General features: G+C 40.9%; 2 protein-coding genes across 3 annotated transcripts; one reads left to right on the forward strand and one right to left on the reverse strand.

Moving 5' to 3' along the window:
* The first annotated feature begins 415 nt into the window (after positions 1-415).
* Positions 416-10,806, forward strand: LOC5502299 (zinc finger protein 511). Of its 2 annotated transcripts, none has more exons than XM_048732711.1 (10): positions 416-706; positions 926-999; positions 1,931-1,993; positions 2,203-2,344; positions 2,748-2,804; positions 2,907-2,989; positions 3,884-3,941; positions 4,019-4,077; positions 4,311-4,437; positions 9,730-10,806. In XM_048732711.1, exons 1-10 carry the CDS (start codon positions 620-622, stop codon positions 9,751-9,753), a joined length of 774 nt encoding a protein of 257 aa, XP_048588668.1. In that variant the 5' UTR covers positions 416-619; the 3' UTR covers positions 9,754-10,806. The 2 variants fall into 2 exon arrangements, with proteins under 2 accessions (XP_048588668.1, XP_048588669.1); XM_048732712.1 differs by having other exon boundaries at positions 418-706; positions 4,031-4,077.
* A 7-nt stretch (positions 10,807-10,813) lies between these two features.
* On the reverse strand, positions 10,814-24,332 carry LOC5502302 (blastula protease 10). Its single transcript, XM_048732710.1, has 9 exons — positions 23,991-24,332; positions 21,930-22,055; positions 20,281-20,514; positions 15,344-15,461; positions 13,961-14,052; positions 13,625-13,708; positions 13,075-13,293; positions 12,374-12,496; positions 10,814-10,984 (listed from the first exon to the last, which is right to left on the reverse strand). Exons 1-9 carry the CDS (start codon positions 24,115-24,117, stop codon positions 10,866-10,868), a joined length of 1,242 nt encoding a protein of 413 aa, XP_048588667.1. The 5' UTR covers positions 24,118-24,332; the 3' UTR covers positions 10,814-10,865.
* Positions 24,333-26,110: the final 1,778 nt, after the last annotated feature.

Consider the following 26,110-nt stretch of genomic DNA (forward strand, 5'->3'; position numbering starts at 1 on the left):
TAAATGCCAAAGAGCATGCCATATAACAAACAAGTACCCAAAAATAAATTAGCGCGCCGGCCGTTACATAGCGCGTCGTTAACTCGTAGGGACAGAGCACGCTGGGGAAGCGAAAACAAGACGAATACAACCAGAGGAGATGGGAATACCTGGTTCATTCAATAACACTATGCATCACATTGTGGAGTAAAACTATCCTATAGCCCGTGGTCTCGCGCGCGACGACGGGGACTGTTCGCGTGCCAAGGGGTAGTGGCTCAGATTACAAAATACAACTTGACCTGGTTTTCTAACAAAGTAAACACAAAAAGAAAAGAAGACAGGAAGACAAGTGCAGTACTCAAGAAGGCAAAAAGAGCCAATAGTTGGAATGAAAACGTACAGTCTCTTCACTTCCGGTAAATCACTTCCGGTTTAAGATCCCAGTCACCCGCGGGATTTATGAACTGTCATGGCGGCGGTATGATGTGTGTAATTCCCGGACGGAAAAATCAAATATTGTGAATCCAGTGCACTTACTCTCTTGTCGCCCCTACCGGCTAACAACTCTTATTAATTATGATACCGTTCGGTGCAGAATCCACCTTCATCACTAAAGTGCTTCTTTTTCTTTCGAAAAATGAGTGAATTCGTTGTGAGTTCTTCGTTCGTCTGGGCTTTTCGTCCTGTCAAGCGGCTAATACTACCGGACGACCCATTCTTTGAGGTATTCTAAGGGATTATAGCTTATTAGACACGTTATGGATAAAGGTTTTGTAAACATGCCCTAAAATTTCACATCTTGAATTAGTTGGAGGCAGTTGTTGACTTATACACCCCCCCCCCCCCCACACACATTTGAAATAAACTGATATCACATGTTCTGTTTATTGTTGTACTGCACGAATGAACTTTATCGTAATACTTCCCTTTGTTCTGTCATCAGGAGGGAAATATATACTGTAACATACTAAGAAAACAAATTGATCTGAGTGATGACATAGATGATTTGCTGGAGAGGTACCCAAATTAAGTATTGTACACTCTTATTTTTTTATAAGAACCTTAAAGAACGTCCACCCTGAGATTTCACCAAATTGCTAAGAACATGCCAAGGCTCAGATAGAAGAAAAAGTTTTTTTTTGTCATGATGCGTTTTAAAATTCAGAATCAAATTGTGCTTAAAGTAACAACCTTATTATTTCTTTGGGTATTATATTCTTATGTACACTAAAATTTAATAACATCGTTAAGAACATATTCAGCCTTAAAATGTCCCAAAAATAAGAACAGCTCAGCTTTAACTGAAAATTAGGCGTTCTTATTAAAAAAAAAGAGTGCATGTTTTTAATGTGTCTGTCTATTGTATTTATATTGTCTCCTTGTCTTCTCAAGTACTGCACTTGTATTCCTGTCTTCTTTTCTTTCATCTCAATACAGTACCATTGAATTAATACAGCTTTGTCTGGTAGAATCATGGTGCATTTAGATGTAATGATTATTCAGGGATGTTGTTTACAGTTTTCAAGAATGGCATTTATTCATTGCCAATCACTGTATAGACCACTTGAAGCCAGATTTTGAAATATTTAGCAATAAAACAGTTGATTTGGAGAAGTTTGAGGGTGGATTCATATTAATATTTTGAATCACATGTGCATACACAGTCAGATGTGTCAACTCACCCACATTAGGCGAGTGTCACAAGATTTTGGACCTCATCACAAGCCTAATCTTTGTGAGAATGTTCATGCATTCTCTGTATTTACCGGAATTGTCTCTCTTGGGTTTTTTCACATATTTATATGTACATAGTTACATATTTCACCTGATCTCACAAGATTTCTGTACAAGTTGGGTTGACAGCTATGTATGTGCAGCATCTATTTGGGGGCTGCCTCTAAACAAGTAAACATTTTGGTCACCAACATCAGTCTCCTTGTTTTAACAGTGGCTGCTCAGGCTTCAAGTGCTCAATTCCTGGGTGTGCAGAGGTATTCAGAAGCATTTCAAGGTAAAATGTTAGAAAATCATCCATACAGTATTGATATAAACACACATGGATTTAAACAGCAGTGTGTGCAGTCACACATGAATTAAGCGTTTGTAGTATCCGGACTGCTAGATGAAATACTGATAATGTTGATGATGGCGATGATGATGATGATAATGGTGATGGTGTAATAATTATGATTGCAGTGATTGATCTGTATTGCTTTACAGGTTTGATTCTCATTACAAAACATGCCATTGGAATGTTTGTCGATACTGCAAGAAATCCTTTCCATCAAACCACCTCTTGGAAATCCACATCCTTGAAAACCATGACACCCTATTCCAGATGATTGCCAGGAAGTCCAACATGGTAATGATGGTGTGCATGTAGCGAGGGATGGTTGCAGTAAACAACACAAAATTTCTGCAAAACGCTGTATAGTGAATATTGGGTTGTACGGAACTTTTAAATCCTAAAATGTTTTTATCATTTCATGGCCCACAAGTTTCCCTCTTTGGCTACAAAACAATGGTAATAATGGTGTGCATGTAGCAAGGGGTGGGTGCAGTAAACAACACAGAAACAAAAATTTCTGCAAAATGCTGTATAGTGAATATTGGGTTGTACAGAACTTTTAAATCCTAAAATTTTTTCATCATTTTATGGCCCACAAGTTTTCCTCTTTGGCTATAAAACAATGGAAAACGTTCCTGTATGACCTGTGTCTGTGCACTTGGTCAATATCTAACATAAACTTCTTTTCTTCTTTTAGTATAGGTGTCTTGTAGAGAGTTGTCCTGACAAGTTTTCTTCGGAGAATGAGAGAAAGGTACTGTCCTATTATACGAAATAGTGCCGTATCAAGAATTGTACAGTATTATAACAGCTACTATTTTGCCTTAATGTATTGCTTCATTATTCTGTTTCATAGGATCATCTCGTACAGTTTCACCACTACCCAGCAGATTTCAGATTTAACAGACCTAGCAGAACTCAGCGCAAGCTTCTGAACAGGTTAATTTGAGAACTTTAGATGGAGATAATAGTGGTAGTGGTGTTGGTGATGGTGGTGATGTTGATGGTGGTTATGTTGATGACGGTGATGGTGATGGTGATGGTGATGGAGTTGGTGATGTAGATGGTGGTGTTGGTGATGATGGTGATAATGATGGTGATGGTGATGGTGATGGTGATGGTGGTAGTGGTGGTGATGGTGATGGTGCTGGTGGTGGTGGTGGTGGTGGTGATGGTTGTGGTGGTGGTGGTGGTGGTGGTGGTGGTGATGGTGATGGTGGTGGTGGTGGTGGTGGTGGTGGTGGTGGTGGTGGTGGTGGTGTAGGTGGTGATGGTGGTGGTGATGGTGGTGGTGATGGTGGTGGTGATGATGGTGATGATAATGATGGTGATCTTCATTATGAAGATAATAGTGGTAGTGGTATTGGTGATGGTGGTGATGTTGATGATGGTGATGATGGTGATGATGATGGTGATGATAACGATGGTGATCTTCATTATGAAGATAATAGTGGTAGTGGTGTTGGTGATGGTGGTGATGTTGATGATGGTGTTGGTGATGATGATGGTGATGGTAATGGTGATGGTGGTGATGGTGATGGTGGTAATGGTGATGATGGCGATGGTGATGGTGATGGTGGTGATGGTGATGGTGATGGTGATGGTGATGATGAAGGTGGTGGTGGTGGTGGTAGTGGAGATGGTGATGGTGGTGTTGGTGATGATGGTGATGATGATGGTGATGGTGATGGTGGTGGTGATGATGATGGTGATGGTGATGGTGATGATGATTGTGATGACTAATGACGATGATGGTCATTGTAGATAATTGCTGGTGGATAATGTTTGTGGTGATGTTATTTTATTACAATTGTTTGATTTTGGCCACTGCAGAAAAGAACATTCTGCCTCTGAGCCCAGTACAATGGAAGTAGATTCCTCATCATCCAAGGTAATCCTATTTGTTAGCAAAAGAAATCTGCTGTTGCTTTCTTCTTAACAAAGCAAAGCCATTCTCATTTTATATAGTTTTTCATTCAGACAATGCACGAAAGACCCACAGAGCAGAAACCACAACCCAAGCCAAGGTAGTGCTATAAACTACAAGTTAAAAGCCCACTTTCAGGGGAGGGGAGGGTGGGGCCCAGGCTTGATACTCAGGGTACTTTGGGGGTCTTTGTAGAGGGGAGGGAAAGGTTGGGACTCAGAAGAGATTCTGTTTGTACTTTGGAGGTCTTCAAATCATGTATTTCTCTCATCTCTGAGGTCTACTGTAAAAAAATTGATATTTTACTCATGTGCATTGGTTAAAATTCTCTAGAATGCCTGCAAATATCTGTTTTGGTCGTGGATCTGCCAGGGTTTTCCAAAGGGGTAGCTTCTCTAAGAAATCAGGCAAGAAATCCAAGCAAAGGAACACATACAAACCTGGGGCTCAAGTCGATGAGGTGTGTACGTGCTGTATTAGTCCTCTTAAAATAAAGTTATTTTTGTTGTTGGGAATTTCTTTGTTACGGATGTTACATCCAGAGACCACCTTTCACCATTTTATCACAGTATATATTTTAAACTAAGGGGGGTATTAGATTTGTTTTTGCATTGAATGATAAAGCAATAATATGTTAAAACTTTCATAAACTACAGAAGTAATGAAGCTTTTGGAAGCAATTTATAATTTATATTAATTGTAGCGTTACAGACGTTACAGGAAATTACTAGCTTCAAACCAATTTGCAGTTTCAGCAAAAAATTCTGTGAGTTTAACAAGATATAAGGCATTTGGTGTCAAGAAACTATAAAGTGGAGGTCTGAAGTCTGCTATACATTTTAAATTTTCTTGAAATCTTTTATGACTTTTAAGTTAAGAAGTATTTTTTGTCGTTACGGATGTTACTCTCTGATTGTTACGGACGTTACAACATTGTAATTGCAAAAAAATCAAATGACGTAAGTTTTTATTAGACCACTCATGGAAAACAAAATAAATACAAAGTGATGTTTTTGTACAGAAGACATAATCTGCAATTTAAGGCCAGAATTGAGCATTTTTGTACCATTCTTATGAGAAGAATTATTTGAGCGAAAAGCTTGTTGCTTTAGAATCATTTTTTTTATTGCATGGTTAACATAGAGAATAACATAGGTTAACTGTATAATTATAATTAAAATGGGATACCTGAGTCAATTTGAGGATGCAGTCAATAAGGTCAGCAGTATTTTCTAATTGTCATGCCCTAAACACTCTATGTGCACGACTTCACTGGTGTGGTTGTAAGTCCACCAAAATGCCTCTAAGTGCAAAAGAAAGAGTACAAAACTTCAGGAAAAGGTTAAAACAGCATCAAGAGAAGTACATCAGCTACAAAAAAAGGGATAGGGAGAGAAAACAGTTGGAGCGAAGGTTGATTGATGCTGAAAAGAGGAATGAGGCGAGAGAAAAAGCCTCATCAGAGTAAGAAGGTATCGACTTAAAAAGAAGTTGGCTGAAACTGCTTCACAATCGCCGTCAACACCAGCTTCCAAGACTCCCCAGAGTTTGGGGAAAGCTCTTCATAAAGCCAAAAAGGCTATGCCTTATAGTCCGAGAAAAAAAGATTGTTGTTAACAAGCATTTGAGGGACCTAGGGCAAAAGCAGCACAGAGTTTCTGAACAAACAATTCCCATCAGCAACAGTTAATTATGTTAAAAGGTTCTTCCTTTAAGATTCTGTATCCCGTCAGGCTCCTGGGACTGTGTCACAGTAAGGTCAGAAGGCACAAAAAAAAACAAGCTCCAGAAGCGTCTCTTAACATGTTCTTTAAAGGAAACCTTCTCCTTATTCCAAGAAGAACACCCAACAATTAGGCTTAGCTTCAGTAAGTTCTGTTCCCTCAGGAAATGTGAAGTTATCTTCGGCAATGACCCGCAATGTGTGCCTCTGTAAGCACCATGATAATTTTAAGCTGCTGTGTGAAGCGCTCCACCAGGCGCTACCGGGATTCCCACTGTATTCAAGCAAGGCTCTTAATGGTTTCGTCTGTTCGACAGACGAAGAGAAATGCATGACAGGTCTGTGCAGAGATTGCCCGAATTGGGCTGGTACTGATGTGTTAGAGGAAGGTATGGGATGGTATCAATGGGAAAGATTTGAGAAAAGCATTCCAGGGAAGAAGTGGGAGTCTGATAAAACTAAGAAGAAAGTGGAGAAAGTTGCTATGTCTGGTTCAATTGATGATGCAATCAGTGAATTAGAAGAAAAGATGCCTGCCTTTCTGAATCACGTGTTTATCAAACACAAACAAGCAATTTTTTTTTAAAAGAAGAAGTCTTCCCTTTCTTCCGATAAAGTGATTGTCCAAGTAGACTTTGCAGAAAACTACACTTGCCGCCACCAAGATGAAATTCAATCGGCCCATTTGGATCAAGAGCAGGTTACTGTTTTCCCTGTTGTAATATAGTCCCGTGATGGATGCGAGAGTTATGCAATAATTTCAGATAAGCGAAACCACAACAAAGAATCAGTTTCAGTGTTTATTAGTAAGATCCTAACTGATTTTTTCAAGCCAAACCACCCAGGTGTTAAAAAAGTCCACTTCTTCTCAGATGGGCCAAGCTCACAGTTCAAGAAAAAGTATATTGTAAAGCTTCTTTACGATTTACAGCTGGCTAAACGTAACTGACTAAAAGTAACCTTGACTGGCATTACTTTGCTACTTCACATGGTAAGGGGGCGGTTGATGGTGTTGGGGGCACAGTAAAGCGGGCAGTTGGGAGTGCAGTATCCACTAGAAAGGTTCCTGTGGTGAGTGATGCCAAAGCGTTTGTTGATGTTGCAACAAAAACCTGCAAGTTGGCTACCAACATTGTCCTTGTGTCTAGTCAAGATATAAAGGCAGGCTTTGCGTGTTTTGATCTTGATGCATCAGCTATTCCTGGGATAGCGAAAATGCACTGTGTTGAGCCAAACAGAGATGGGACTGTCACCATGCGAAACTTCTCTAGCCAAGAGCAAAAGAAAACTGTTACACTTTACGACACAACAAGTGATGTTGATGAAGATACTAGCAGTGGTGAAGATGTGGAAGTTGAAAGCTCTTCTGGTGAGTTAGATAGTGATGAAGGCAGTGGGAACGCATCTCCTCAGTCTTACATCCACCTGGGGTTGCCATATTCCATTTCACAGTTGCTTACAGCTACTACTGTACCATATGAGTTACCAATGTATCTGAGATCCCACATTGAGGCAGTCTTGAGTTGTTATATCCAATTCAATGGTGATGGGATTATTTCCCTAGAAGATCTGCAAGAAGTTTCAGGCCGAGGTACGAATCCAAGAGATAACTGGTTATCCAACTTTGTTATTGATTCATACCTCAAGCTTGTCTCATCCCAAGCCTCCCAAGTCAAGGCTCTCAGCTGGGAGTTCCTTGAGAAATCCTCAGATTAAACTATCGCCACAGAGTTAAGAGGGCACTTCCAGAAGATGCAGTGCGTACTGATACCCTGCAACCCTGGAAGAAGCAAGCACTGGTTTCTTCTTGCCTTATTCCCTGAGCAGCACTTAGCTATTGCTTTGGACAGTGCTGCGAGCTCTCACCTAAAGCAGGTAATCGCCCAGTCAATACAGAAATGCAGGAGAGTGATTTTACTCCTTCCAACTAAGTCTGAGGACTGGAAGTATTACACTAAGACTTCTTTGGAGATTGTCCAACAAAGTAATTCGTACGACTGTGGTGTGTTTGTGTGTCTCTATGGACGGGCATTGGGTCTTAACAATCCTCTGATCCCAGCCAATGCTGTGATGATGATGATTCGGGAGCTGCATCAGAAGGCGTTGACCACAATCCCACCTCCAGCACTGCAGCTTGAGTCCTACTATACGGTAGACTATATCACAAAGTTCTACTTAGGCAGGCTGATACGTATTGAAGATGGAATTGCTACATTCAAATACTTGTGCATGACACAGGGTGAAGGTGTAACAGTGTTTGGTTGGCCCAGGCGAGACGATATAGCCAGCGTGAGCGTGTGTCCTATGGTCTTGTGAGTTTGAGTGGCTGTGGGCCATTTACCGTTAGTAGTCTTGAGGAGATTAGGGTACTTTTTACATGTATTAAGAAGCCAGGCCCGTACCCAGGGGTGGTGCAGGGGGTGCGAACGCACCCTCCCCACAAGGGTCAAAAGCCCACTTTTGGTTCTCAATAGACGTACTATTTGTAGACAAAACTAAGAATCATAAGCTAGGTCCCTCTGGTATGTAGCCAAATCCAAAAATAAACGTCCCGTAGAGATACTGCAAAGGCATGCTTCAAAGGCAGCCTTGGTGGTTAGATTTTTATCAGAGAACTCTCTCCCTCCCCCTCCCCCCGGAAAAATTAGATCCACTTTTTAGGATTTCGCACACCCCCCAAGAAAAATCCTGGGTACGGGCCAGGAAGCATAAAGGGGTCGCTCATTAAGGCATCAACTAAGAATGCATCAAGATAGTTCTAACATGTTTGCTATAAGGGCATTAAAGCCTCAGACATTAAAAGCCTATGACATTCCATTTAAGATGGATCTATTTATAAGACATTTTTGGGCAGGTTTTAGTCTTGAATTTTTTTTTTTGTTATTTTTGAAAAATTAAAACACCTTAGATGTTATTTAAAATACTAATATTCCAAATCAGTTACTTTTAAAAAGTATGATTTTTTAAGTTCACATGTGGAATTGCCCTGTTGTTTATTATTATTATCATCATCACTAATGATGGATGAATGGTGGATTGGAATAATAGTCTTCCGGATGAAGTAAGGTGCACTAGTTCTCTAGATAGTTTTAAAAATGCACTTAAGACATTTTTATTTAAAGAAGTGTTTCATTTATAATCAATATATATTCCTTTTATTTTTATCATAGGTCTATTGCAATTATATTATTCATAGTTTTATCGTAAAATTGTAACAAACATTATATATTTGTTACTAGTTTTATTTACTCGATGTAATGCGCAGTTTTTATATTGATAATTGCGCAATAAATTATTATTATTATTATTATTATTATTATTATTATTATTATTATTATTATTATTATTATTATTATTATTATTATTATTATTATTATTATTATTATTATTATTATTATTATTATTATCACTAGTAGGAGGTTCTTACACCTGACTTGAATAGGGATTTTAGGATTGGATCTTGTCAGACGCATGGCCTCTATTTCTTTTGTTCATCAACATTGCCCTGGTATTTGTCTATGGTCGTGTGATGAACATACCAAAAAAATGAAAGCTGCTATTGAATTTGTACATTATTAGAAAGGCAAAGAGAAACAAGAGTACTGCCTATTTTGCCTGTATACCATCATGCATTTATTGAAAAAGTTGACCAAGTCTCAGGCTCAATAATTCAATGTTATGACACATAAGGAGACGCTCATCTTCAACTCGCAGAATGACAACGAAAATTAATTGTTCAGACATAGGAGTTTAAGGATGTGTAGTTTGATTTTGAGACGTGCCCGTTGCATGGACTCTATTGTACGTCTAAAAATCAGGCTAGACGAGGGTGCTAAGTTTAAACCTGATAAAGTGCTATCGCTTGTCAATCACCATTGTAGTTTTATCCCCAACTCCCAGTCTTTTTAGAAGCTGCTCTGATATTCAGTCACGCGCGATTGCAAATACGCAAAATGTTTTTCAAACTTATTGTATACACTAATGATATAGGATTTACCCACACCTCATTTAAAATTCTATCTCTTATAGGTTACAATGAAGGATGTGAGCTGATACGAAATACTGCAAGGGGCAAATGAAATGTTTTAGAAAGACACTTGTCATTGAAGCTCTGATCATTTGTAAAATATATTTTTTGTAAGGCTGTTGTATTAAGCGCCATACAGACGTGTCAACATTTTTGGGCAAACAGCCATCAGGACATTACTGGCAATGTTTGTAAACCATGCTGAAAGGTGCTGTGAAGACACAGGTAGTAGACACAGACGTGTCGTTTGCCGAGCGTTGTGGTGACTGCTGTGCCGGCCGATGTTCTCGTTGTTTCTGTTCTGCACAGCGCTCTTTCTACTCGCATTGAAATGCTTAACACATACACCTTATTCATAAAACGTCATTGCGAACGACGAATGGGAAATTTCAGTTTCATGACCGAAAGTTGCTTATGGATATTAATTATTCGAATACTTTAAGGTTGTAAATAAACATGATCGATGTTAGAGCTATGCATCCATGGCCTTTGATACATATCGTTTCATTGATACATATTCTCCTGCATTTGGTTGAAATATAATAGATCGATTATGCACTTCGGTCGTAGAACTTCCATCTGACAATCGACAATTGCCGTTTGCAATAACGTTTTTTAAATAGGTGTATTTGTCAACGTTTCATAGAGACTAAAATTTATTTGGAAGGGTGACGCTCTTAAAAGTCTTACCTTCCTATCAACCTGCGCACAAACACCGTAGGGACTGGTACGGAGTCTTGCCCGTGAGCCTTGCACGTGACAAGGACCCATACCCCTCTCCCCTGAGGGAAGGACCACGGGAAATCTTGAAACATTTTTGATGGCACCAAACACAACCTATTTATGAACAAGCCGGTGTGCATCCTCTAATGAATGTCGCCATGTTTCGGGGTAGTACCGCAAAAAAAAGGTAATCCATAGGCCGAGGCATATTGGGGCCGAGAGTGCGCGTGTAAACCGACCCAGTGCACCTCTCACCGTGCGCGCCACAGTTTAAAATATTAGCATATCCGAGTAAATAAAATGAATATCAGCCGCTAGCAGGCTGTGAATAATCAAATAAATACATGAACGCCAGACGCACGATTTATCTCATCTTTGGTAGTGTATATTGGTTTGAATCAACTAACATGATTATTTATGTACACAAATTACACGATTTCTTGCAGTAAGCGTTCATGTGAACGGAGTACTCGGGGTTTGTACAAAACCCTTGTCTGACGAACTCGGAGCAGTTAGCATCGGTGTCCTCACAAACTGAAAAAAAGAAATGGAATACACTCTTTTTTATAAAAACACCCAGGCTGAGATTTCACTAAATTTCAAGAACATACTAAAACATGCCGAGGCTCAGATAGCAGAAGAAGATTGCTGTTTTAGTCCTGATGCGTTTTAAAATTTGGACGTTCTTATAAAAAAAGAGTAATTATTGAAGAATGCTTGTCTACCACTCCTTTTTTGTTGTTTACTTTTGAAAGTTTAACGGTTAGAATGCTGTTATTTGTTGTATTTTGAATCTGAAAATGCAATACTAGTCCCTGGCGCTTCCTGTGGGATTTCTATGGGATTTCTGTGGTTGGCCGTGAGGAAAGAGGGGCTGGTAAAAAAATGACGTCAACAACAGGAAACCCGAAAATAGGAGCTGTACTCTGTTTGGACACACCATTGCATAGACAGGACCGTACAACTGAGACATGTTTCGGTCGAGGGTGTCCGTTATATAGAGGTTCCTCTGTTTAGACTCACCATTGAATAGACAGGACCGTACAACTGAGACATGTTTCGGTCGAGGGTGTCCGTTATATAGAGGTTCCTCTGTTTAGACTCACCATTGAATAGACAAAACTGTACAACTGAGACATGTTTCGATCGACGTTGTCCGTTATATAGAGGTTACTGTGTACTCTGTTTAGACCCACCATTGAATAGACAGGACCGTACAACTGAGACATGTTTCGGTCGAGGGTGTCCGTTATATAGAGGTTCCTCTGTACTTTGTTTGGACTCACCATTGCAGAGACAGGGCCGTACAACTAAGACATGTTTCGGTCGAGGGTGGCCGTTATATAGAGGTTCCTCTGTCCTTACTCTGTTTGGACTTACCATTGCATAGACAGGACCGTAAAACTGAGACATGTTTCAGTCGAGGGTGGCCGTTATACAGAGGTTCCCCTGTACTCCGTTTGGACACACCATTGCATAGACAGGACCGTACAACTGGGACATGTTTCGGTCGAGGGTGTCCGTTATAAAGAGGTTCCTCTGTACTCTGTTTGGACTCACCATTGCAGAGACAGGGCCGTACAACTAAGACATGTTTCGGTCGAGGGTGGCCGTTATATAGAGGTTCCTTTGTCCTTACTCTGTTTGGACTTACCATTGCATAGACAGGACCGTACAACTGAGACATGTTTCGGTCGAGGTTGGCCGTTATATAGTGGTTCCTCTGTACTCTGTTTAGACTCACCATTGAATAGATAGGACCGTACAACTTGGACATGTTTCGGTCGAGGGTGTCCGTTAATAGAGGTTCCTGTTTGCTCTGTTTAGACTCACCATTGAATAGACAGGACCGTACAACTGGGACATGTTCCGGTCGAGCGTGTCCGTTATATAGAGGTTACTCTGTACTCTGTTTAGACTTACCATTGCATAGACAAGACCGTTTGCACTGCGTCTCCATATAACTCTCATAGCCGCTACCTTGGTTGCAGTAGCCCTGACTCTTGTAGTACTGGCATTCCGGCACCTTGTCCACGTGTTGGCAGCCTTAGAAGCAAATACCGTTATACAGGACGTATTCACCGAATAACGTTGAAAAACGTTGTTTTAGGCGAACGTCACGAAGCTCATAGTATTTTCGAGACCGGAAGATGTTAATGGTTACTAAACATAAAGGTTCAATGATTGGTTTATATTCTCCTGCATTTGGTTGAAATATAATGAGATCCATGTTATCTTTCGCAAATCTGCACTGACAACGTTTTTCGAACAATATGTATACAATTTATTTACTGATTAGGAGATCCGCCTTATAAGCAAATACCGCTATACAGAACGTATATTCAACTTTTTTAATGACTGGAAGGGTCACCTTACAAGCAACGTTATAAGAGACGTATATAAAACTTATTTACTGGCAGGAAGGTCCGTATCGTGATACGGACTTAAAACTGGAATCGAGGCCTTCGGTTTCTGTATTTTACTAAAACGGACTGGAAATGGCAAAAACAAGGGCTTAAAGTATGGTAATTTAGTCAAATTCTGAAGGAACATCTATTTTGAGTTACGAGAGCGGCTGCCTGTTACATATATCATGCTCATCAAATTAAGAGGCCTTTCCTTACCGTCAGTACAGTACAATAGTTTAGCTTGCTCTATATCCAGCGTACTCAGACCATTCCGCTGACCAAAATCAGTTTTCCCGGTTAGTGTCTCTAGAGTATTGTAACCCTCGGCCTTTGCGAACGCATGCGGGCCGAAATGCATCAGGCTGTTGATGTCGTAGGGAATGCCCTTGCTGTCGATGGCTCCGCCCAAGATCTTTTTGAATTCATCAGACTTTCCTGCGACATGTACAATATCACAGACATACTCCATTGTCTATTTTAGTGGCACAACATTTATATTTAATAATTAATATCAAGAGAATATGATCATAATCTTTTGTATTTACTTGTAGTACCAAGCAATAATCAATTGATGAAACACGCGCGCGAGAAATGTATCGCCAACATTGTGTCCTTGTTTATCCGGCCGGAATGTCCGTATCATGATATTCGGGAGGACTTGAAATTTTTTATCGAAGTCTACGATCATAATCTCTTCGAATTTTCTTGCAGTGCTAGACAAGTCTTTAAACATGCAAAGTTAACTCAATATACAGGAAGAAGGTACCTTCCTCAATGTTGTCCCACAGAACATTGACGTGCTCATCTCGGTCGGGTCGTGACTGCTCGTGCCAGAATCCAAGCGCATGCGCTAAAACAGAAAACCGCAAACCACTGTAAGTGACTGTTCAAGAAACGTGGTCTTTTCGGGACTCAAGTCTATGTCTTGTAAACTATTGGTTCCCCTCCATCTATGTGTGTTTCTTATTGCAAAATAAAACTCTTTTATAGGGGGTAAAAATGCTTGATCTAACAACACGTATAGGTCTTTGTTGTTTCTCTATCACTCTATCTCCCACTGCTTGTTGTTATTTGTCGGTCGATGTCGCATGATTAAACTTACCGATCTCATGTGCGACTATGCCCATTATTTTGCAGTCGGCACCGATAGAGATTCTCTGTTTACGTCCAATACGACCGACATCCGAATAGCAGCTTATAGAAGAAATACCACACAGTGAATAAAGGCGTAAAGGAAACAACAATAAATCTGAGCATAATATACCTCAATCCCCTTTACTACTTTACTGCTATCTTTAGTATCGGACGCCAAGTCCTTGAAACAAGACCGTTAGCCCCTTCCAACCTGCTCCAACCCCTTCCACTGAGCTTGATCCCCTGTTCCTGTTTTAGGCGTTTTCCTACGGGCTCCCACGAGATGCCACGGAGTCCCAATTTATATAGCTGTCTACTGACCCTTCCAGGGGGCACCCCCTTCCACTGGGTTCAAACCCACGTCTAACGAGCTCCTCCCACCTCTTCCAACGATCTTTAACCTCGTTCTTATTTGCTTTAGCCACAACACCTAGTAAGCCCCAACCCTTTTTGACTAGCTTCCACCTTTTCCAATTAACTCCGACCCCTTTTGACTAGCTCCCACCTTTTCCAATTAACTCCGACCCCTTTTAACGAGCTCCCACCTCTTCTATTGAAATTCAAGCCCTTTGTACGACCTCCTATCTCTTTCATCAACCCCTAACCCCTTTCGGCGCCCGCCCACCTCTTCCCTCGAGCTCCAGTCCCTTTCGACGACCTCCCACCACTTCCATTGAGCTCCACCCCCTTTCTACGACCTCCTATCTCTTCCATCGCCCCTAACCCCTTTTAACGTCTGCCCACCTCTTCCCTCGAGCTCCAGTCCCTTTCGACGACCTCCCACCCTTCCAACGACCTCCAACCCCTTCCAATGAGCTCCAACCCATTTCGACGACCTCTAACCACTTTTATCGAGCTCCAGACCCTTTCGACGACCTCCCACCTGTTCCAATGAGCTCCAAATCTTTTCTAAGACCTCCTATCTCTTCCATCAATCCCTAACCCCTTCCAACGACCTCCAACCTCTTCCAATGAGTTCCAACCCCTTTCCACGATCTGCAACCTCTTCCATTGAGCTCTAACCTCTTTCGAGAGCACCTCTTCCAATGAGCTCCAGCCTCGTTCCAATTTGCTATAGCCCCAAATACCTTCATCGAGCTCCAGCCCCTCTTGATGTCCTCCTTCCCCTTTCAACGAACTCCCACCCCTTTAAACGAACTCCCATCACTTCCAATAAGCTCCAACCCTTTTCTACGACCCCCTATTCTCTTCCATCAACCCATAACCCCTTTCGACGACCTCCCACCCATTCCAACGACCTCTAACCCCCTCCAATGAGGTCCAACCTTGTGCCAATTTTCTGAGGTCCCAAACACCTCTATTCTAACCTGGCACCCATAATTTTGCTCACCCCTTTCCAGCGAAGAAACTCAGGTAGTCGGACTGATCTGTTCTTGGGACGAAAGTTATGCATGGTACATTTATTGTCCAGTGTGACATTGCTTCTTCTATCACCGACTTGGCGTCCACTTAGGAGCACGATGAAAAGAGACATTAGAATTCAACTTCAATTTAAAGTTTTGTTAATATTTTGTTATATACTCGAAAGTAGAGCGGTGTATAGTGTTGGTTTGAGAAAAATACAAACTACATAGGTTTCCCTACAGGTCTGTTTCGTGGTTGCCCACTCATCAGGGGATTTAATGAGAATATTCCTACCATCGTATATATACTATTAACATTGAAATTTACATAATAATAGACTGATAGTTTTAGCTAAGGCGGTAAGAGGAACAATAGCGAGTTACATTAAATATGCGGGGCGAAAACTAACAGTGCGGAACGTGTGAAAAATTGATAGCGCGAAAATTTAACGGTGACGGGATTAACAGTTCTAATTGTTTCGTAGCAGGGCTTTGTTTCTGTGGCGGCACGAGGACACGAGTTCATTGCGTTTATTTAGAGTTGATAGTTTGGGTTGGCAGATGATCGTCAGCTTTTCCTTGAGGCAGAGGTTGCAACGCTTAATGGTACTGTTGTAGGCGGAGTGGGAAGAAAGAATGCGCCATGAAATAAAGTACTCAATCATGTTGTCCTTGAGAGTCCAGACGTGTTTGCTGAGTTCGGTGGAGTTTCTGTGTTTGGCGTGTCGGAATGATGCGGTGTGGTTTCTGTACCTGGTCTTGAAGCTGTTTTCAGTGAGCCCGACGTATGTTTCCGAGGTGTTGTTGTCTTTTCGAGTTACGGTAGCTTGGTAGATAACAGATGTCTGTAGGCAGTTTCCGTCTAGAGGGCAGGTGTCTTTCTGTCGGCAGTTGCATGTCTTGTTGTTGGTAGTGGTAGGGGCGGAGCTGGTGATCTCGGTAGCCGACGATGCGGTGATGATGCGCTTGTTGTGGTTGTCGATGATCTGTTTGGTGTTGTTCATGCAGCTGTAACTGATTTTGATGGTGTTTCTGTCTTTCGGGAAGTGCTTGTCTATCAGGGTGAGGAATCTGTGGCCGATGTTGGTGCTGGTGTTCTTGCTGAAGGGCGGGTTGTACCATAGGATGTTGTTGCGTTTGCGGGTTTTATGGTTGGTTACGGTGTTGGGTTCGTAGCGTAGCGTGTAGTTGTATCCGCTATCGTCGAGTGCTTTCTGGTAAGGTGGCGCGGTCTGGTCAAAGGAGGCTTGGTCTGAAGATAGGGCAGATAGGCGTCTGTTGATACCAGCAGGGATGTTCTTGGTGATGGAGGGCGGGTGGTTGCTCTCACGGTGGACATATTGTAGCGAGGAGTTCGGCTTTGTATAAGGCTGGTGTGCATTACGTTTTAGGTCAAGGGTGACGTCTAGGAAATTGACAACTTGTTTGTTTGCCTCAATGGTGATTCGGAGTCCGTTGTTGTTGAAGATGCGGCATAGTTCCTTTTTTAGGTTTTCGGTGGCTCTGGGTGTGGCGTTGGTGATGGCTAGTCCGTCGTCGCGGTAGAGTCCTACGTTCATATTGAGGTCCTGAAGTTGGGAGAGAAGGAAGTTGCCTACAAGTTCACAGGTTTCTGCGCCATCGAAGCTCCCCATCGTAACATCAAATATCGTGTTGCCTTTCTTCTGCCAGGGTGTTTGGTTGTGGACCAGGAAGGAGCTCTTGGAGTGGGTTATGATCTCTTTTTCATCAGGGGTGATTTCGTCATAGTTGGAGGCGAAGTCGAGTGCTCTTGATAGTAGGTCTTGGCTGATAGATGGGTAGAATTCTACAATGTCAAAACAGATGAAGTTGAGTTGGTGTTTGTTTTCGGCAGCCTTGAACCAGTCAATGACGGCTTTAGTGCTTTTCCATTGGTTGAAGTTTCGTTTCTTTGCAATTACGCTATTGATACGGTCGAGGATCTTTTTGCTGATTTTTCCGATTTCAGGTTTTGTGGGGTTGATGAGTCTGCAGGTAGGTTTGTTAGCGAAGTTCGGCTTATGGTCTTTGAGAGTTATGAAGGCTTGCTTGTTGGCTGTGGTGTCCATTCTATCGTCTAAATCCAGTTTTGTAGCGATCTCTTTGTTTTTCTTGTGGACAGATTGCGTTGTTTCGGAGGGTGCTTTTTTGTAGGACTTGTTTATTTCTTTTTCTAGGAGATTCTTGTAGGTAGCTGGCTCTAGTTTGTAGAAGTTTGTGGTTTTATCTGCGGGGATCAGTAGTTTAGGTTCTTTTTTAATGTTGTCGGTGTCTTCTTTTAGCTTGCCCAGGAAAGGAGTGTTCAGGTTCTTGAATTTTACTGACTGGATCATTGTTAACATGTCTTCTTCGAACTCTTTCAGTTCTTCTACAGGAGGCGGATTTTTGGTTGAGCGGAATCCATAGGTTTCTTTGGAGGTCGAGGCGGTGTCTGTGTTTAGGAAGAAGTGTGCTTTCCAGCGCATTCGGCGTAAAAAGTGTTCGGTTTTTTCAATAAGGCGTTGGAGGTAATCACTGCGAGATGGTAGGGGAATATTCTTCGTTGAGTAGTTGATGTGGAATTTTTCCATAATGAGTAGTCTTAGAGTGCTCAACAAGAAAAACTTGGAGTCTGGATAAAATGATGGTTGAAGGCTTTCATAGAAAGTGCTCAATACTCGAAAGTAGAGCGCTGTATAGTGTTGGTTTGAGAAAAATACAAACTACATAGGTTTCCCTACAGGTCTGTTTCGTGGTTGCCCACTCATCAGGGGATTTAATGAGAATATTCCTACCATCGTATATATACTATTAACATTGAAATTTACATAATAATAGACTGATAGTTTTAGCTAAGGCGGTAAGAGGAACAATAGCGAGTTACATTAAATATGCGGGGCGAAAACTAACAGTGCGGAACGTGTGAAAAATTGATAGCGCGAAAATTTAACGGTGACACTATCAAGAGCACTCGACTTCGCCTCCAACTATGACGAAATCACCCCTGATGAAAAAGAGATCATAACCCACTCCAAGAGCTCCTTCCTGGTCCACAACCAAACACCCTGGCAGAAGAAAGGCAACACGATATTTGATGTTACGATGGGGAGCTTCGATGGCGCAGAAACCTGTGAACTTGTAGGCAACTTCCTTCTCTCCCAACTTCAGGACCTCAATATGAACGTAGGACTCTACCGCGACGACGGACTAGCCATCACCAACGCCACACCCAGAGCCACCGAAAACCTAAAAAAGGAACTATGCCGCATCTTCAACAACAACGGACTCCGAATCACCATTGAGGCAAACAAACAAGTTGTCAATTTCCTAGACGTCACCCTTGACCTAAAACGTAATGCACACCAGCCTTATACAAAGCCGAACTCCTCGCTACAATATGTCCACCGTGAGAGCAACCACCCGCCCTCCATCACCAAGAACATCCCTGCTGGTATCAACAGACGCCTATCTGCCCTATCTTCAGACCAAGCCTCCTTTGACCAGACCGCGCCACCTTACCAGAAAGCACTCGACGATAGCGGATACAACTACACGCTACGCTACGAACCCAACACCGTAACCAACCATAAAACCCGCAAACGCAACAACATCCTATGGTACAACCCGCCCTTCAGCAAGAACACCAGCACCAACATCGGCCACAGATTCCTCACCCTGATAGACAAGCACTTCCCGAAAGACAGAAACACCATCAAAATCAGTTACAGCTGCATGAACAACACCAAACAGATCATCGACAACCACAACAAGCGCATCATCACCGCATCGTCGGCTACCGAGATCACCAGCTCCGCCCCTACCACTACCAACAACAAGACATGCAACTGCCGACAGAAAGACACCTGCCCTCTAGACGGAAACTGCCTACAGACATCTGTTATCTACCAAGCTACCGTAACTCGAAAAGACAACAACACCTCGGAAACATACGTCGGGCTCACTGAAAACAGCTTCAAGACCAGGTACAGAAACCACACCGCATCATTCCGACACGCCAAACACAGAAACTCCACCGAACTCAGCAAACACGTCTGGACTCTCAAGGACAACATGATTGAGTACTTTATTTCATGGCGCATTCTTTCTTCCCACTCCGCCTACAACAGTACCACTAAGCGTTGCAACCTCTGCCTCAAGAAAAAGCTGACGATCATCTGCCAACCCAAACTATCAACTCTAAATAAACGCAATGAACTCGTGTCCTCGTGCCGCCACAGAAACAAAGCCCTGCTACGAAACAATTAGAACTGTTAATCCCGTCACCGTTAAATTTTCGCGCTATCAATTTTTCACACGTTCCGCACTGTTAGTTTTCGCCCCGCATATTTAATGTAACTCGCTATTGTTCCTCTTACCGCCTTAGCTAAAACTATCAGTCTATTATTATGTAAATTTCAATGTTAATAGTATATATACGATGGTAGGAATATTCTCATTAAATCCCCTGATGAGTGGGCAACCACGAAACAGACCTGTAGGGAAACCTATGTAGTTTGTATTTTTCTCAAACCAACACTATACACCGCTCTACTTTCGAGTATTGAGCACTTTCTATGAAAGCCTTCAACCATCATTTTATATATATATATATATATATATATATATATATATATATATATATATATATATATATATATATATATATATATATATATAGGTAGGTAGGTAGGTAGGTAGGTAGGTAGGTAGGTAGGTAGGTAGGTAGGTAGGTAGGTAGGTACGTACGTACCTACCTACCTACCTACCTACCTACCTACATACCTATCTATTTATCTATCTATCTATCTATCTATCTATCTATCTATCTATCTATCTATCTATCTATCTATCTATCTATCTATCTATCTATCTATCTATCTATCTATCTATCTATCTATCTAAAAAGTGCCCGCATAAATTTGTTTGATTAAGCGAATCTACTTACGACATGATTCCTCGATGACGTAAGGAACCTCTGCTTTTCCACCAATCACAGGCCATTTCATGTCAGTCGTGTTCGTGATAGCTCTCGCTATGCGCTTCCGGTTCATAACGGGGCCAGGTACGTTAAATCTTATATGGGACAGGACGATGGAGTCGTTTATACTGTTGTTCAGAGCCTCGCTGATTTGTGGAGTCATGATTATGTCACCTTGGAAGAGCTTTACTTCTTCCTCGGCTGTTATAGAAAGTAAAAGAAGGAATAAGAAAGAAATAAGAAATTATAGGGGGCGGTATACCGGGTATATATCGGGGGGGGGGGGGGGGTGAGGGGTTCTTCCCATGTCGACCTGTTAGGGGGTGGTATACCGGGTATATATCCACGGGGGGAGGTCTTTTTATGTCAACCTCATAGGGGTGGTATACCTATCCGAGTAGGGAGTTATTTTTTTCGTCAACCGGCTTCGCGACTACGCGATAAGCCCGCATGTAAGCATGGGTAAAAACCTCTGGGGCGCCTAGCTGCATATATAAGCCACCGCTACCTCGTCTAAGTCTGAAGTTATGCGGTAGCTAATATATGCAGCTAGACGCTTCAGTGCTTTCTACCCATGCTTACATGCAGGCTTGTCACGTAGTAGGTAAGCCGGAGGCGACAACCTTTTTTCAAACGACTGTATGATTGCTTTGCCCTCGGAACCTCTTCCCCCTGGAAACCCCTATGGGTTAATAGTAATGTAATGTTACGTATCCGTAGTCTTCATTGGACAAAACTGATGTAAACCACTTGCAAAGTTTCAATAAATATCAATCTATCCATCTATCTGATATCTATGCTAGTCGTTTTTAGGGGTCAAAATCGGGCCTCGGGAATATTAGTCAAGCCCGCATGTAACTGAGAGATAATAGGCTTTTCTATTACAAATGGTATTTTTTGGAGTTTGCAAAAAGAGGCACGTTTCCTAGATTATTTATTTATTCCGACTTTTTAAAAAACACTTTGACAATTTGTCATTCGAGACTGTTTAACAAAAACAATGGGACCTCTTTTTTAAGGGTAGCAATTTTTGGTGTTCACGTATTTTTAGGGGTATTTTTTGGAATTTCCCGACGAGCATCCCTATCACTACTCTGAAGACCACCCACCCCCCCCCCCCCCCACCCCCTGACAAACACACAATTGTATTCAACTTTCGACACCGAACACAATGTTCGACGCGTTACGCATGCTATCAGATTGCAGAACCGGGTTTTTTTTTCAATGACTTTCTTTTTAATCAAGATATTCAGTTTTCAATCCGAGGCATTGCGCCATATCTCAAGTGACCTTTTCTATATAAAGCAGAGAGTGCCCGGTATCTTACCGTTTTCCACACTCGACCCAAAGTTCTGACTTTTTTATGCGTCTATCACTTAGATTTGAAAATCACATATCACCTAGATTAGATTAAAAAGGATAGGCACTTTAAAAAGATGTGTTTTAGGATCTAAAATTATTAATACTGGAAGAGTTTCTTATTTCCAGAGGAAGACTGTTCCATAGCTTGGCAAGCAACCAACACTCATATTTTTAATGTGAAATTAGGCTAGGCCCTGGCATAAAGAATCTTTCGACGAGAGAGCAATGTACTTATGCTATCGTGTTTATCATACCTGGATCTGATTTAGAAAATGTAGAAGTCTTCTCCCCACCATCTACCTTCGCGTTGGCCTCAAGAATCTGCGCCATGATGACTTTGGTCGAGCTCACTTGTCGTTTGTGGGGGCTCTTTTGGGCACCTGAAGCAAATAAGTACAATTCCGCATTTACACCAACAACCTTTACATTAATAAGCGTTAAAACATTTAGCATTAGCATTTACGCATGGATGTCTAAACGGGGCTTTTACAATTTAAAATTCGTATAGTAATAAATATACAACAATAATTTACTCTTGATTAACGGTTTTTTAGATGATGGGGTTCCTGAGAAATTTGAGCACGACAGCGAGATCCTCAAATTGGTCATATTCTATCTATGTTAACAAATAAATAAATTTGTAGCTTCCTTAAAGGAAATAACAAAACACCAAAGAGATCACTCTCTCTTCTCGGAGGCAAACATAAAATATAATAGTTTCCGGGAAAAAGGGAGAAAAATAGTGTCGTTTTCTAAATAAATAGCCGAGAACATCCAGCGTAAGCTATGGAAGATTATTTTCACAGCGTTCATAAAGAAAATGGTATTTTCGGTCAAAAAGATTGCCATAACAGCCTTTGCCATTTCACATTGCTCAAGATGTGATCGCTAGTAAGACTCATGTTGCTAGGAAACTGAGCGCTGACCAATCAGAGGCCTATCTAAAAATAACTGGTTGTTCTAAAAATAGCTTTCACGGACTTTATCATTGGAACATACCCTATTACGGGGGATTCGTTCTCTTACATAATGGTCTCTTGGTTTGAACTATTCCGGAGAGGGTTGGTCGCCATCCTCGCCCAAAATTTTTATCTGTTCAATTTGCCCTCATCTATTTTCTCCTTGGTTTTCCATTTTTCCGCTTTGTCGTGATTAATTAAAACAAATAATAATAAAGTTGCAAAAGGTAACGTGCGATGATCGAAGCATTTGTTTTTTTGTTTTTTTTTCATTTATTTTGGGAGTTGGGGTGGGGAAAAATCTATCTACAATAATATAGAGATATAACATCTAATTTCTTGTCTCCATGGAAATTACCGCCTTTACCATACTATTTGCCCCTTCTTTTGTATAATACAGTGATAAATTTTAGCGGTCACTGCTCAAATATAAAAAAAAAGTTTCCTTTCATTAAGATCCCATATTTAGATACTGAGGTCGGCTGCTTTTAAAGAATAGAAACAATGTTGTCGGGAAATATAGTTAAAACTGTTGAAAGCTAAAAACAATTTAAGAGACTCTGATCGACAGTTTGATTAGGATTCAAGAACCAATAAGTTAAGAACAGGTAAATTTCAAAATAATATTTTTATTTCCGTGTTACTGTCAGGTTTTATCTTTTATATTATCAAAGATAAGTAGAAAGCCATTTGTCATGGACACAATGCGAACGAGATCGAAACATAGTGTTGTAATCCGAGCAAGTTGAAAGTCATTTAGGAAAAAAGACAGGTTGCCATGGTTACATCTATCTTAGACGCAAGGCGAGTCAGAAGAATAAAAATTTGGGAAAAGTATCTCGTTTGTATGTTTGTTCCACAATGTAAAGCACGAGCTCATAGCTTGATATGGTTGAACTGATAAGGAAACCATCCTTCTCCTGGTCCTTGGAGACCTCGTAATGGTCGCGTTTTTGTGTCAACTATCCATTTAAATTATGATTTAATATCTCTAACGGCGCTTTTTTCTCTTACGCAATTAGCACCACTACACCTTGCCGCGTTGCTACAATTTTTAATAAAATCTTGAAAGAAAACAACAATCGTGTATGCACTATTATCCAAATATCCATATGTCATATTGTGAAGTGGGTGTTTTGTTTGCCGAACTTATTGGCTTTGAAACAATATAACGAGTGTTTTTTCGAATTGTCGCCAAAGGCTACGACTGTTAACACAAAAAGGTATAGTCTCATATGATAAAATAACTAAAATATTATTCCAATATCATTTAATAAATTAAAAAAAGTGTATCTTTCCTTTCGGAAGTTTTATACAGTGTTTCTTACTGATGTCCGAATTAAACCAATCCCTTACCTCGCGTGTGAGCTCTCGTTAATAATAAATCCTCATTCAACGGTCGACCAAAAAGTCCATTGACAAGGCACAACGCGAATACGGCGCAAAACAACGGCCTCTTGTCCCGTTTCCCTGTTTTTAACATTCTGTCACTGTATCTGAAACAGTACGAAATAGACCTGGCGACGTACAGTCGAGATAGTTGCTATAACTCCGCTTACTCGGTGAAACAGCTGGCGAAATGACGTATGGTTGTCAATTTGAAGCCCAACTTTACCTTGTCCAAGAACAGCTGTATTTGAACTTGTGAGAATCTTGTCTCTAAGGTAACAACTCTTTCAAGATATTTACGCAAGGGCAAGGAAAATCGACTTGGCTTGTGAAATGCATATATAGCAAGGATTCTTTTTGATGTATGCTTCACACTTTGTGTTGTGTTTTGCACGCTTCAGCTGCAGACTCTGACGAACGCTGCAAAGCGAAGTATGATATGGGTAGATGATTTTACTAGCACGCCACAGGAACAAATACCTTTAATTCTATACATTAGGAAATTAACGCCGTAGTTGACAATAAAGGAAATGTTTATTAGCCCTTTTAGTGTAAATTGTTTATCTTAGTAGCCTTTTACGTGTATTGGTTTTATAAAACAAGGTCATAAGAAGGTTAAAAGAGTTCATTTTCTAGAAGATGATAGAAATGTATTTTTTCCTACTGAATGTTGAGCTCTCTGTAGGGAGCGCCAATTGCAGGAACAATTAGAATCGCTAGCTGTAGCTATTGGCGCTTGTTGTACACCGGGTTGGAATATTCGCAAACAGTGATATGTGATACGTTTAGAATGGCTGCAACGTTTTGAGAATCCATTCAATTTCTGCAATTTTTTTAAAGAGGGCCAATGTAGCCGCCATTTTACGCTCCTGCGCAATACGCATTGACTCAAAGAATCAATTTCCATCGGCTAATTCAAGCAAGTAACTGAGAAACTATCTTTCAATTATCATTAATAAACTATCAAACTTCAATCGTTGATGGTTATTTAGAACTTTTGTTGCAATTGGACCGCTTTATTTTCAATTGCAAACAACAACAAAGGAGTGGTTGATCCACGTTCTTTAAAGGGGGCTTGTGATCGGTTTGTTCAAGGGCTTTGCGAGATCAACATTGCCTGATATGCGCGCGCTATATTGTTTAAGGACCCACCACTTGAGTTCCCTATTGGCATTTTTCGCTGTAGTCCTTGGGTCCCCACTCACCACAAAGGCATAAAAAGATCAATCATTCGCCAATTTTACATTCAGCAAATCAATTCTAAGTCACACAGCACAGAATATAATATATTCTGTGCTGTGTGACTTTTTTAACGATTTCCAACGGCTAGTTCCAGCCCGTAAAAGTACGTTCGATGAAATATTATTGTTACTCAAGTATTGGACTTTAATTGTTAAAGGCTATTTTTTAAGCTTTAAATTGACCGCAATATAAGCTAGACAATAACAAAGAAGTGATTGCTAGACATTCTTTAAGGATCCTAAAAGGATCTTTTTATCATTTTAAGGGCTTGCATTCACCTGTGCACAGCTTGCTAGTGAACCATTTCAGCCGTGTACATGTAAATCGGTGAACATATTGCATATTTTCGTTCGTTCGTTCGTTTGTTTGTCTGTCTGTTTGTTCCATTACTTTAACAGGATAAGCCCCTTCAAACAGTGTCTGACATCTCTCAAAATCGAGAATCGAAATCGAAAATTGAAAGCAGAGTTACAATTAAAAAAATAACAATAAACTGGAAATCAGCATCATCAAAATCAAACAAATTCACATTAGTGATAATAAAGACTTTATTTTTCTAATTTCGCTTCTAAGTGTAGCGAATTAAAAGCTCTTGGTCCCATGAACTTTAGTAATTTACTCGTTTGCTCGTTATTAATAAGGTCTTATACAAACGATTTAATGGGAAACCGGACCAAGAAAATACACAGAAAAATGAGGCTTTCCGATGCTTACGTGCACAGAGATTAGACAACTCATTGCTCACCAAACATATATCCACTGAATGTCTTGTTGCTCGCCAAGAAGAAATTCAACGAGTACTCGTTGAGCCATTCCTGTGCACGGGCGGATCCAGGTGTCGCCTC

Source organism: Nematostella vectensis, chromosome 9 (assembly GCF_932526225.1).
Source record: "Nematostella vectensis chromosome 9, jaNemVect1.1, whole genome shotgun sequence".
Lineage (NCBI taxonomy): Eukaryota > Metazoa > Cnidaria > Anthozoa > Actiniaria > Edwardsiidae > Nematostella > Nematostella vectensis.